The sequence below is a fragment of the Hyaena hyaena genome, unplaced genomic scaffold, assembly GCF_003009895.1.
Source record: "Hyaena hyaena isolate Hyena2069 unplaced genomic scaffold, ASM300989v1 scaffold_431, whole genome shotgun sequence".
Taxonomy (NCBI): domain Eukaryota; kingdom Metazoa; phylum Chordata; class Mammalia; order Carnivora; family Hyaenidae; genus Hyaena; species Hyaena hyaena.
The window spans coordinates 495,140-508,137 of NW_024081055.1; the positions used below are offsets into that span (position 1 = coordinate 495,140).

General features: G+C 36.3%; 1 protein-coding gene across 5 annotated transcripts in view; it reads right to left on the minus strand.

Moving 5' to 3' along the window:
• AP3S1 (adaptor related protein complex 3 subunit sigma 1) overlaps window positions 1-12,998 on the minus strand; it is an 87,022-nt gene that overhangs the window by 62,143 nt on the left and 11,881 nt on the right. For all 5 annotated transcript variants that reach the window (XR_005531806.1, XM_039252588.1, XM_039252587.1 and 2 more), the window contains exons 2-3: window positions 3,154-3,245; window positions 1,154-1,265 (exon numbers count right to left, since the gene is read on the minus strand). Coding sequence is in view for 4 of the 5 variants with exons in the window: in XM_039252588.1 (XP_039108519.1) it covers window positions 1,154-1,265; window positions 3,154-3,245 (204 nt within the window). In the remaining variant the exon portion in view is untranslated. The remainder of the gene's footprint in view (window positions 1-1,153; window positions 1,266-3,153; window positions 3,246-12,998) is intronic.

Sequence of the window (12,998 nt, forward strand, 5' to 3'; positions counted from 1 at the left end):
TAAAATCTGTTAGGAGACCCCAGGGCTCTGGCATTTCTGCATACAATTTGAACAAAAGTACAGACTGCTACTATTGCAGACTATCTTTTTAAACAAGCTTGCGTAAGAAAACAGCCTCAGAAAATAGAGAGTGTCTCTCTCCAAAGCAACAAGTAGGTTTATCTATACCCACAGAAGACAGTCTTTTCCTCCAGCACATGGGCCGACATGATTAGTGTCCAGTATAAACGATCCCATTCCTCTCCCACACTTCAATCCGCTGTTTGTATAGGTATCAATCTGCCCTCTTAAAAGTCACCCTTTGGTGACTCTGGAATTGGCGTGGGGAATCAGTGCAAGCAAGTGCTGTTACTATGTCTACTGTTGGAGCCGTTCCGAATCAGTCCTTTGTTTCTAACCCACAAGTCTCCTGTCCTCTGCCGGCATCCACGACACTATGGTAGTGAACTTGTTAGCCTGGAAGTACGGTTGAATCTCAGACCTTTGAAAAGTTTTTGATAAAATCCCCAACAAACAGGAGGTGGGGATGAGAGATTACTGAAACAGGATGGGCAGAAGGTGGTAGAGTTTAAAAACAAGAAATAAAGTTTGTAGGCATTTTACAACAGAGACTGGTCTGGGAAAGGCAACAAGAAGCAACAAAAACACAAGCAGGCTCGGCAGTGTGAGGAGGCCAAGACTGTTATTGCTTGAGACAATTACAGGTCGTGTCAGCAGGGAAGCCAGGTGTAACTTAATAGAGCAAAAAATAAAAGGGAAGGTAATATTAACAAAGAGGTTGAAGATGAGGAGGAATGTGCTTATGACTGACCTTGAGTTCCAGGGACATTAAGAAAGATTTTCAAGAGGCAGGGAAGGGAGGGTTTGGGGGTCAGCTCTGGATACACAGGGAAAGAGATCCATGCATCTTGGGCTGCTTGCATGACTTACATTAACAGGAAAAGAGGGCAGGATTAAATTAGTTGTGATTAGTCTTAATCTGATTAAATTTACCCACGAGTTTTAGCATCCCTGGTCCCCGTTTTACTCTGATATCTACATGCCACAATTTATTTCTTACCAAATAGAACATCATTTTAGGAAACTTAGCGCAAACAAGTTTCAAAATATATAAATGCCAAAAACGCTATTAAGACAGTAAGTGTTAACTTACTTGAATTAAATCTAAAATGCCAAGTTCACTTTCCGAAGAATCCACACAGAAGACAAAATATAATGTTGCATAATGCCTATAAATCAGTTTGTTGTCAGATCCTCCAATTAACCTGAATGACAAAACAAAACAAAAAATGGAAAGTTATAGGAATAAAATGAAACACATTTCCATTAGCTCAAGCAAACTGACAATGTGTTTAAAACCTTTTGTAAAATGTCTGGGCATACCATTTAACAGCATAGCATTCAGGTGAACTTAGAGACTAAGTCAATTATCATGGCTGTTTTCTTCAGAGATAACAAGTAAAAGAAGCTGGTGCTTAATTTTAGTTCAATCATTATTAAACTATCTACTGAGTACGTACCATTTGCCAGGTACTGACAGTGGGTAAGAAACAGTAAACAAATTAGTAGGAAAAGATGATCAAAGCAGAAAACACAACAAAGAGATTCAAATAGGAGGACACCATATTGATGGCTTTGCTGCCCAACATGGATTCTTAAGAGTGACATCTTAATGTCACTGCGAGCTGGGGGCTGCTGTTGGTTAAACTGAGTGACAAGTTGAGTGTCTGACTCTTGATTTTGGCTCAGGTCATGGGCTCATGGTTCCTGGGATCCAGGCCTATGCTGGGCTCTGCGCTGACAGAGTGGAGCCTGCTTGGGATTCTCCTTCTCCCTCTCTCTCTGCCCCTCCCCTGCTCACGCTCCCTCGCTCTTTCAAAAAAAATAAATAAATTTATAAATTGTAAATATGTATTTGCAAAATTTAACTGGAGCATGATATATAACCTTTTAGGAAATTCAAGTAAACTTTCTACATGACTAAAAAGTAATTTATGATCAAGAAAGAATGAATGTTTCATTATCCAAACTAGTTTTTATAATATACATCATACACATTAAAATACAGAAAAGTGTAGGTTTCTCTGGCAAATCTGTGATTATTCATAATGGAACTCAGCTAAAGTTTAGTTTTTTAATTGTCAATGAGGAAATATTAAGAAATTGATTATATAAACGGCTAGAGGGAACATTTACAAAGCTATTCTGAGAACACTGTTTTCATGGAATCTATTAATTTAAAAGTATTTATAATAGTTGGCAAGCTAATTACAACTACTTTTTAATTATTCATTTTAAAAACAGAAAACTTTATTAGCTGAATTCTATCTATATATATATATATATGCTTATATATAGATACACATACATGCATAGAGATACGTGTTTGAAAAGCAGACTTCAGTCTTGTTTACAATAATAAAGAATGTAATCTAAATTTTTATGACAGGTCCATTTACCTAGATTGTTCTAGATGTGTTACATGCTTTTCAAAATACTAAGTGAAAACAAGTAAAATGCAAACCAGCATACCTAATGTGATCCCGCAAGTAAGAGTTTTTGGGTTTTGTTTGCTTGTTTTTTTAATATTTATTTACTTTTGAGAGAAACAGAGCATGAGCAGGGGAGGAGCTGAAAGAGAGCGAGACACAGAATCTAAAGCAGGCTCCAGCCTCCGAGCTGTCAGCACAGAGCCCAAAGTGGGCTCAAACTCACCGATGGTGAGATCATGACCTGAACAGAAGTTGGATGCTTAACCAACTGGGCCATGCAGGCGCCCCATAAGATTTTACTTTTATATGTTAGTCATAGAAAACTTAATTTTCTAGAAGAATACACAAGAAACCGAGAAAGACTAGAGTCAGGAAAGGGAGACTTAGTTTATAATTTTACATGTCCCTGTAATGTTTGAATTTTTGCCATATGAGTATACGACCTTTAAGTAAAATGCCTCCCTAAAAATTAAAAAAAAAAAAAAAAGATTGCAGATCTTCAAAAAATTCTTTAAGTTAGATTTACAGCTAACATTTGTGGTAATTAATCTCCTAATCCAATTCCTGAAAAGTGGGAAACTTTTACCATAACCGCTTAAACAGCATATTATTTCGATCATATAGCCAAAGATTAGGAATGCTCATGAAACGCTTTACTTACAATCCTCCTTCTAGGAAATTACAAACATTTTCATCTCTCTTAGATACCAAATGGAATGTCTCCCTGATGATTTGCTGCTGTGTATCTTCACTCTGAGAAAGAATAATTCATATATGTTAGGATTAAATGTTTAGATTTAACAGCATTTTAAGAATTTTAAAAGCAAAAGGCAGTAATATCTGTCAGGGACATGAATCTAAGAGAGCAGTCCTTGGAGAGCGAACATCACATCTCACAGAAACAAAATCCACCATTTTCTGACGAAGAACAAAAAGGAAAAAAAAAAACAAAACTAACACTTCACAGTTTGCTACTGTAATAAAACTAACGTTTCTAAGTTTCAAAAACAAGAAGAAAAATATTAGATGAATTAAAGACACTAGTAAAAGGGACACTAGGAATTAACCAGTCAAAGTCTCTCGTTTTACAAACGAGTAAACTGAAATAGAGAGGTAAGGTTATAAATAATTCATGTACCTCATCTATATTTTATTGGAAGAAAAACACTGTAGTTTAGAGCTTCCAATTGTTTTAAAGGCGCACCGAGATAAATTCATCCATGATAGCCATATAAGCACAGCCTAAAACCAAGAATTGGCTCAAGAGATATTAAATTCACCAAACAATTCACATCCTCCCAGTAAAAAAGAGTCAGCCTCTCAAACAGTGCAATAGAAAACCGGGCAAAATCACTAATAGGAACTTCACAGGAAAGGAAATATGATGGTCCATAAGTAAATGAAAAGAAGTTACCCCGTAATAAGGTGAAATACACATTAAAGTACAATGAAATAACTCCACATGCACCACAGTAGCTAAGTGTCATAGTCTGACAGTACCAAATGTGGGGCCAAAGAAACTCATCACACCAAGTGGGAGGATAAATGGTATAATCACTTGGGAAAACGGTTTTATAATCCAGCATTTCCTCTCCTAGGTTCCTAGATACTATACTAAACCATATGAAATTGTTGTTTTGAAGATGCAAAAAAAAAAAAAAAAGCAATGTTGGCAATTACATATACATAATCAACTCTTAACCTGTGTACTAAGAGACATGTCAATGTTCATCAAGGCACTGTAACGACAAAAACACCCTGAAATGACCCAAATGTCCACCAATTCCAGAATGGACAAATTATGGTACATTCACAATATGGAATCCTAGAAGAAATAAAACTTAAGGAAATAAATTATACCCATCAATATGAAGGATTCTCAAAAAACGTGAAAAAGGGAAGGTATCTTAGCTCGGGGCTACCATACAAAATACCATAAAACTGGGTAGCTTAACTAAGAGAAATTTATTTTTCATTATTGTGGAAACTAGTGATTCAAGATTTAAGTGACACATTAAAAAAAAAAAAAAAAAAAAGGCTGGTATAGCTGGTTTCTGGTGAGCTCTCTCTTCCTGGCTTGACGCCAGCTTCTTCTCCTGGTGTACTCACAGGGTGGGGAGAGAGAACAGGACCCGACCCTCTGGGGTCTCTCCTTAGAAGCACACTAGTATCATGAGGGCCTCACCTCCGGACTTCATCTACACCTAAGTATCTCCCAAAGTCCCAATACCAAATACCATCGAATTGGGGGGCAGGGCTTCAACATAGAAATCTGGGGGTGGGGGGACAGAATTCAGTCTATAGCAGGGGAAGAACGCATATACCAGAATGACATGTAATCATTCCACTAACAGAAATTTCAAAAACATGCAAAACTAAATATTTTCTTTAATGGTACACATATAGGTAATAAAACTATAAAGAAAATCAAGTGAATGATTATCAAACTTTAAAGGGCTGGTTTCCTAAAGACTGTAGTCTTTAACCACGTTGCAATCAGGTGAAATAATCCATAATTAAAGGGATGTTTCCAGGGCACCTGGCTGGCTCTGTCAGGAGAGCATGTGACTTTTTTTTTTTTTTTTAACATTTATTTATTTTTGAGAGACAGAGAGAGACAGGATGAGCAGGGGAGGGGCAGAGAGAGACAGAATTTGAAGCAGGCTCCAGGCTCTGCGCTGTCAGCACAGAGCCCAACACAACACGGGGCAGGAGAGCATGCAACTCTTGATCTTGGGGTCATGAGTTTGAGCCCTACACTGGGTGTAGAGATCATTTAAATAAATTTTTAAAATAATAATAATTAAAAGAATGTTTTATAAAAAATCACAAACAGGCATTCAAACTGGAATGAAGTAAAACAGATAACATCTGTGACAGACTTGTCATATATCTAAAAAGCTCTAAAGAATCCATAAAAAACTTAGAGTTAATAAATCTATCAAAGTTCAAGATACAAAATTAACACTCAAAAATCAACTGTATTTCTATATGCTAGCAATGAATAATCCAAAAGGGAAACCTAGTTACAGATGCTTGCAGAAATTTAATAGGTAATAAGTTAGTATGATGAACATATTAAGCCAATAAATTTAAAAACCTAAGATGAAGTGGCAAAAATGCCTTTAAAAAATCAGTAAAATGGTCCAAAGGAGAAAAACTTTAATAATCTTATTATCATAAACAGAATAAACAGTAATTTAAAATATCTCCACCAAAAATAAATCAAGCCCTGATGGTTTTAACACCAAGTTTGACCAATGATTCAAGAAACAGAGCATCCCAATTTTACACAACTCTTCCAGGGCACAAAGAATGAACATCCTCAATTCATTTCATGAGGTTAATGTAACACAAAATGAGACAAGGAATGTATGAGAAATGAATACTGCAGGCCAATCTCACTAAAGAACAGAGATACAGAAATTAATAAAGAAACTAATATAACATGACCCAAACAAACGTGTTTAGTCTAGTGATGCAAGGTTGATTTAATATTAGAAAACAGATCACTATAATTTTCTACATTAACAGATCCAGGGAGAAAAAAACAGGTCATTTCAATGGGTGAAGAAAAAGCATCTGATAAAATTAAACATCAATGCTTGAATTTAAAAAAAAAAACCTCTTAGCAAATTAAAAAAAAGAACTTCCTCTAATTAAGACTATCCTATAAAACACCTTTTGCAAACATATTCAGGAACAAAATGTTTAAACAGAGTCTCTCTTTTAAGATCAGAAGCAAGATAACGAATAATAGTTTTCCTATTCAGTGCCATACCAGCTGTCATCAGTAGAAGAAAAACAAGAAAAATAAAAAACAAAAGAATTTGAAAGAAAGAAAGAAAACTGTCATTCAAAGACCCCAAGCTTTTCCATGTAGAAAATCTAATACAACTTACACAAAAGTGTTAAAACTAACAGATAGAACAAGACATAGCCCACACACAAAATTCTATTACAATTCTAAATTTCTCCAACTATCAGTTGGAAAGGATAATTTAAAAAAGATACCATATACAATACCATCAAAAAAAAAAAACAAAAAAACAACCATGCAGTGCATAGGAATAAATGAAACAAAACAGGCAAGATTACTATGGAGAAAATATAAAACTTCACTGAAATAAATGAAAAAGAGCCCCAAAATGGAAAAATGTACAGTGATTATAGAATGAATGATTCAATATTATGATGATGTTCTATTTCCCCAAAATGCTCCAAACGGTCAAGGTAATTCTAAACAATTTTTTTAAATATTTTTATTTATTTCTAGGAGAGAGAGAGAGAGACAGCGTAAGCAGGGGAGGGTCAGAGAGAGGTGGAGATACAGACTCCGAAACAGGCTCCAGGCTCTGAGCTGGCAGTGAGCACAGAGCCCGACGCGGGGCTGGAATCCACGAACCGCGAGATCATGACCTAAGCGAAAGTCGGACGCTCAACCGACTAAGCCACCCAGGCGCCCCAGGGTCAAGGTAATTCTAATGAAAATCCCAGCAGGAAGAGAGAGAGACTGAGGGCAACTTGAAAACCTGAATCTGATTCCAAAATATATATATTAGATGAGAAGACAAGAATGACAAGACACTCTCAAGTACAATGTAAGACGACCTGCTGAGCAGGTAAGAATTATTATAAAGCCACAGTAATTAAGATAACATGATACTGGTACAGAAATAGGGAAAGTGACTAATGGAACTGAACCTTAAACATGCCCACACAAATATAAGGTAATTTAATTTAAACCGGAGTAGGCACTGTAGGTCAATAGGGAAAGGAAGGACATTCCCATGAATTGTGCCAGAATAAGTTGTTTTCATTCCATTTAATTACAATGAACTCTGACCTCTTACATTACGCTAAAAAAAATATCACTCCCAGGCTGGTTAAAAAGAATGCCAATGCTCAAGCTACAAAGCCTTAAAAATGTATTCAGAAAATATCTATATGACCTTATAATAGTGCTGAACTTTTAAATAAGACACAAATTAAGGCTAACTGTAAGAAAAAGACTGGCAAATCTGATATCAAAAGCAAGCATTCCTAATGCTCAAAAGACACTAGAGAAAGAAAGGAGAGCTACAAACACAAAGACTATAGCATCAATACATAAAAAATGGCAAGGAAGAATACCCAGTATATATAAAAAACACTTAGATGCCAGTAAGAAAGAAACATACCTCAAGATAAAAATGACTTAGCAAAACAGAAGACCTTGGAAAATCAAAAAAAGGAAACGAAAATGGTAAACTATGAAAGATGTTCAACTTCATACAGGAGAAAAAGAAAAACTTTTGAAAAAGGGAGAAAAAACCTCTTACAGTTAAACCTATAATGACAACATTAAGTACTCATGCTATCGGGGAAGAGATATAAATACATCTAACAACATAAAGTGTGGGCAAGAATATGGAGCAACAAAGCACAGATACTGCTAGAAAAACTGCCAGCTGTACGATACAACCACTTCTGTAAACAGGTCAGCACTCCCTCGTAAAGCTGAACATGAACAGACCCAGCTCCTAGTTATACCCCAAAGATTTTCAAAAAGACATCTACAAGAATGCTCAGAGCCGCAGAAAATAAAAACAAAAGAAAAAAAAATTACAAAGTGAAATGTCCATCAGTACAAAACGTAGAAATAAACTGTTTTAATCTTACACAGAATACGACACAGCAATGAAAATAAATGACCAAACACCAGTAATGATCTGAGAAATGTTGAATTAAAAAAAAAAAAAGGCAAGTCACAGAAGAATATAAATACTATGATCCTATTTTTTAAAAGTTCAAACACATGTAAAACTAAACAGTGAACTGTTTGAGGACAAAAATGTGGTTAAACAAAAATAAGAGAATGATTTAAAAAATTCAAGGTGGTGGTTATCTAAGTATAGGGGGAAAAGGACAGAACGGGAGGGGCACACAAAAACTTGAAGGGTATTAGTAATTTTTCTTGAAAGAGGATAGAGAACACACAGCAATCAGAGGAGCATTTTCTGTCCCTTGTGGATATTTAATATGTAAATTTATTTTTCATCTCTTCAATATTTCATAAAAATACTGAAAAGAGTGAGGGAGGAAGAAAAAGCATTGTTTACGACAGCTGCCCTCTTCCTTTATCATTTCCACCACCTCCTCCTAGTCTTCATCTAGAGCTAAACGGTGTCGCTTGAATGACCTGACCTATTCATGTAGCTTCGACCTTTTTTATCTCCCCAAACTTTTTTCTTTAATGACAAACATCTTTTATTTTTCCTATGTTAGCGATCTCCCTAATCTTTATTCTCCTATATTCCCAGTGCTTAAAAGAAGCCTATCTTCTTTCCTGAGTTGGTGACAGATGCTTCCAGCTTGCAAACAAGACATCTCCATTTATATTCCATAAAGTGATATTAAACCTTGTGTGAAAGACTACATCACATTTTTTCTAAAATCTGTTTTTTTTTTTAAATTCAAGCGTAACTGACATACAATGTTATATTAGTTTCAGGTAGAGGACATAGTGACTCAACAGTCTATACACTCCTTAACGCTCAGCACACTTAAGTGCAGTTGCTGCCATCCGTCGCCATTCAACATCCTTACGATGTTATTGACTATATTCCCTCATGTGTATTTTTCATCTCATTTTTCTCATCATTTTTCATTATACATTTAATTAGAAGTCTGTATCTCTTAACAAAACCCATTTTTATTTCTATATTTCTAATCTCAGTTAATGGCACTACCATTCATCCAATCTTATCTTAAGCCAAAAATCTTGAGGATTCCTTTTCTTTCACCTCCCATGTCTTTCAGTCACAAATTCTGTTAATTCAAACACAGTAACAACAGTAAACCTGGACTCGAAGATACTGTCTCAACTCAGATTCTTTTTACCCAGAATACTGTAAGAGCGACTAGGGCGCCTGGGGGGCTCAGTCAGTTGAGCGTCCTCTACTTGGTTTCGGCTCACGCCATGATCTTACGGTTCCTGAGACAGAGCCCCAAGTCAGGCTCTGCACTGGTGGTGTGGAGCCTGTTTGGGATTCTCTCTCCCCCTCTCGCTTTCTCAAAATAAACTTAAAAAAAAAAAAACAACAACTAAACATTCACTCTGCCATCTGTCTCTCCACTCCAAACCACCCCACATGTCACCAGAATTACTTCCTAATAAACAGTATTTGTTTCTTTTTTTTTCTTAAAGTTGTCCAGTTTCCATCTGATCTAATATCCAAAGTCCCTACCAGGCCGTACACAAAGCCTTCCAAAATCAAATCCAGATCTACCTCTTAGCTTTCATCACCTCTCTCTCCTCCCTACACAACCCACTTCAACCACACTGAACTTCTCACCACCAATCCCCTCCTATTTTCCTACTCTCTCACCCCGTTCTCTAGCAACATCATTTGAAGACTCGGATCAAAAGTGATAGCTTCTGTGAAGTCTTTTCTTATTTTTCCGAGAAAAATTAGTTCCATCTTCCTCAGGGCTTCCTTTGCACTATCTCTATTCCTATGATATATTTTTTTTATAAGTTTATCTATTTGAGAGAGAGAGAGAATCCCAAGAGAAAGAAGACAAAGAGTAAGAAAAACGGAACAGTCCAGAAGGATGCTGAATAAAAGCAGATTCAAAAAGAGAACAGTTTAGAAAATGGAGAAATTTCTCAAACGGAGAGAAAAAAAGAATTTTCAGAATGAAAGGTTCATTAAGTACTCAGCACAGCTGGTAAAAACAGCCGCAGAGGAAGGGTCTGTGACACTCTAGAAACTGAAGAAAAACGAGAGTCTACATACTTTCTGGACAGTAAAAATAGACCATACACAAGGAAAAAGTAATCAAAACTGCTTTCAGCTTTTCGATAGCAATACTGGAAACTCAAAGGTAATGGAGCAGTGCCATCAAAATATTGAGGAAAAGTTATTTCCAACCTAACATTGGTAGACAATGTGAAGTTAGAATAAGAATCTTTTGCATTCAAGCAAGGTCTCAAAAAATCTATCTCCTTATGGGCTTTCTCAGCAAGCTGCTGGAAGGCATGTTCCACCGTGGTAAGGGACTAAACCACGCCATCAAGCAATAGGAGGTCTGGCGTAAAGCAAGCAAAAGACAACAGGCACATTTGCCATCCATCAGGTCTAGACTGGGCCTAGTCAAAGTCTCCAGAAGATACTTCTTCAGGAACATGAAGCCGATAGAACCATATGTCTGACACACCTGACAAAGACGTGAATTTGTAGTAAGTAAATAAAAAACCAGATCAAAGGAAAAGGCGATTGTTTATTTCCAAGGAAAATAAACTGTCAGGAATGAAAAAACTAAGCATGATTTACGACACGGTTCAGGTGAGAAAAGCATTTACCCAGTAAACGAATGAAAACACAGTATACTGCTATAAGCAGTATTATCAAACAACACTGAAAAGACTGGGAGGGATACAGACATTGGGCGGGAGGGCTGGGGAGTAAATAAGCATTTTCAATAGCAGAAGTCAATAGATTATGCCTGCAACTGAAGTCAGGCAGGAAAACAAGCGTGTTATTCAGAGACATGTACATAAATACTGAGGAAGCAGCTAAAAGTACTTACCTGTGGGAAGAGGGAAATCAGAGAATGTTATTTGTCATAATAAACCTTACAGAAGAACCATTAGATTCTTTAACCTATGTGGATGTATAACTTTGTTAAGCAAAGTAAAAATAAAGAAGGAAGGGAGGAAAGTAAGAAATCTGCAACCAGACTACATGGGTCTATTCCTGGATACCCACCTTATTAACTGTGACTTTGAACAAGTTACTTAACCTCTATGCCTGAATAAGGTAACATTTGTAGCATGAACAACATAACAATATCTACCTCACAGAGTTGTTGGGAGGATTGAGTTAATACACATAAAACTCTTAAAAACAATGCCTGGCACATAAGCATTGATTAACAATGACTTATTTTTAAATATCTATGTCTGGGATTGCCTGTAAAATAGGCTCTAGAATTCTAATGATGGGTGTAAAGATCTTATAGGAGTTTTCTTTTTGAAAAGAAAAGTTATCTTTTTGCATCATGTTATTGTTTATAAACAAATTACAGATTACATACACTAAACCTTAGTGATGTTTTATTATTTTATCAGTGAGAAAAATTTCTCATATAAACTTTAAGAATGTCACTCGTAATCATCTTTCTTAAAATGCCTCATCTGAGAAAATCAATATTGGAAAAGAATGCCTTAAAATGTTAAACATCCCAAGTCTAAGATTAAACAAATCAAGTCTCTGCTGACATAAGACAATGTCCCTTTCTTTAATAATCAATTTAATGGCTTTGATAAAGAAGCCTGGAGCTTGTTTCAGGCTGATCAGATTTCCTAACACTACAGCCTCATCACAGAAGTCAATAGATACATTTCAGTTGGTCACAATGCCTAGATTACATCAGTCTAAAGATAATCAGAGTTGCATAAAGGCAACAACTTTTATTACTTTAAATACTTAATGAATTAAACAAAGTTAATTTTTAAAGCTTCAGTAACCCACTAATAAAACTTTCTCTTTTCCAATGCTCCTTTCCTATTCATATACTTTTGTCATAATGGCAACTTTAAAAGCAAAACGTGCCTCTAATCAAACAGTAAATATGTCATAATCCTCATCTTTCCCTCCTACACACACGGGAGAATTTTTTTCTTAAAATGCATGCACTCACTCTGCTTGATGCTAGAATATCAAAGTTTACCAAGAAAACAGATCCTCTTCTCAGAGAGCTTAAAACAAGAAATAAAATGAATACAACCACTTAAAACTTTTATTTAGTGTTCTGTATCTTGCTTTCTTTTTAATATTCCCAAAATGAAATAGATGTCTTTATAATAAAAGTTAAGGAGCATTTCCTGACGTAAGAACAGTACAAACAACATGCTACAAGAGGTAAAGAGGAACAATGATTTTCAGCAGCAAGATCGTCCTCTTCAAAAAAAGAGACAGGTATCGGGGTGCCTGGGTGGCTTAGTCGGTTAAGCGTCCGACTTTCGCTTAGGTCATGACCTCGCGGTTCGTGGGTTCGAGCCCCGCGTCGGGCTCTGTGCTGACTGCCAGCTCAGAGCCTGGAGCCTGTTTCAGTCTGTGACTCCCTCTCTCTCTCTGACCTTCCCTTGCTCACGCTGTCTGTCTGTCTGTCTGTCTGTCTCTCTCTCTCTCTCTCTCCCCCCTAGAAATAAAAAAAAAAAAAAAAGAGACAGGTATCTACAAAGAAACTTATAGAATAAGTAGAATTTAGAAGTTCAGAGAATAGAGAATGTGAAGTTGTGTGACATTCAAAGCAGAAAAATAAAATGGACAAACGCATGGGATCAAGAGAACAAAGAGCATACATAGTAATCATAATCAGTTCACTGCTCTTAAAGGCAAGAGAGGTATTGGGGAGCCTGCGTGGCTCAGTCAGTTAAGCGTCCAACTTTGGCTCAGGTTACGATCTCACAGTTTGTGGGTTCGAGCCCCGTGTTGGGCTCATCCTGCTTCAGATTCT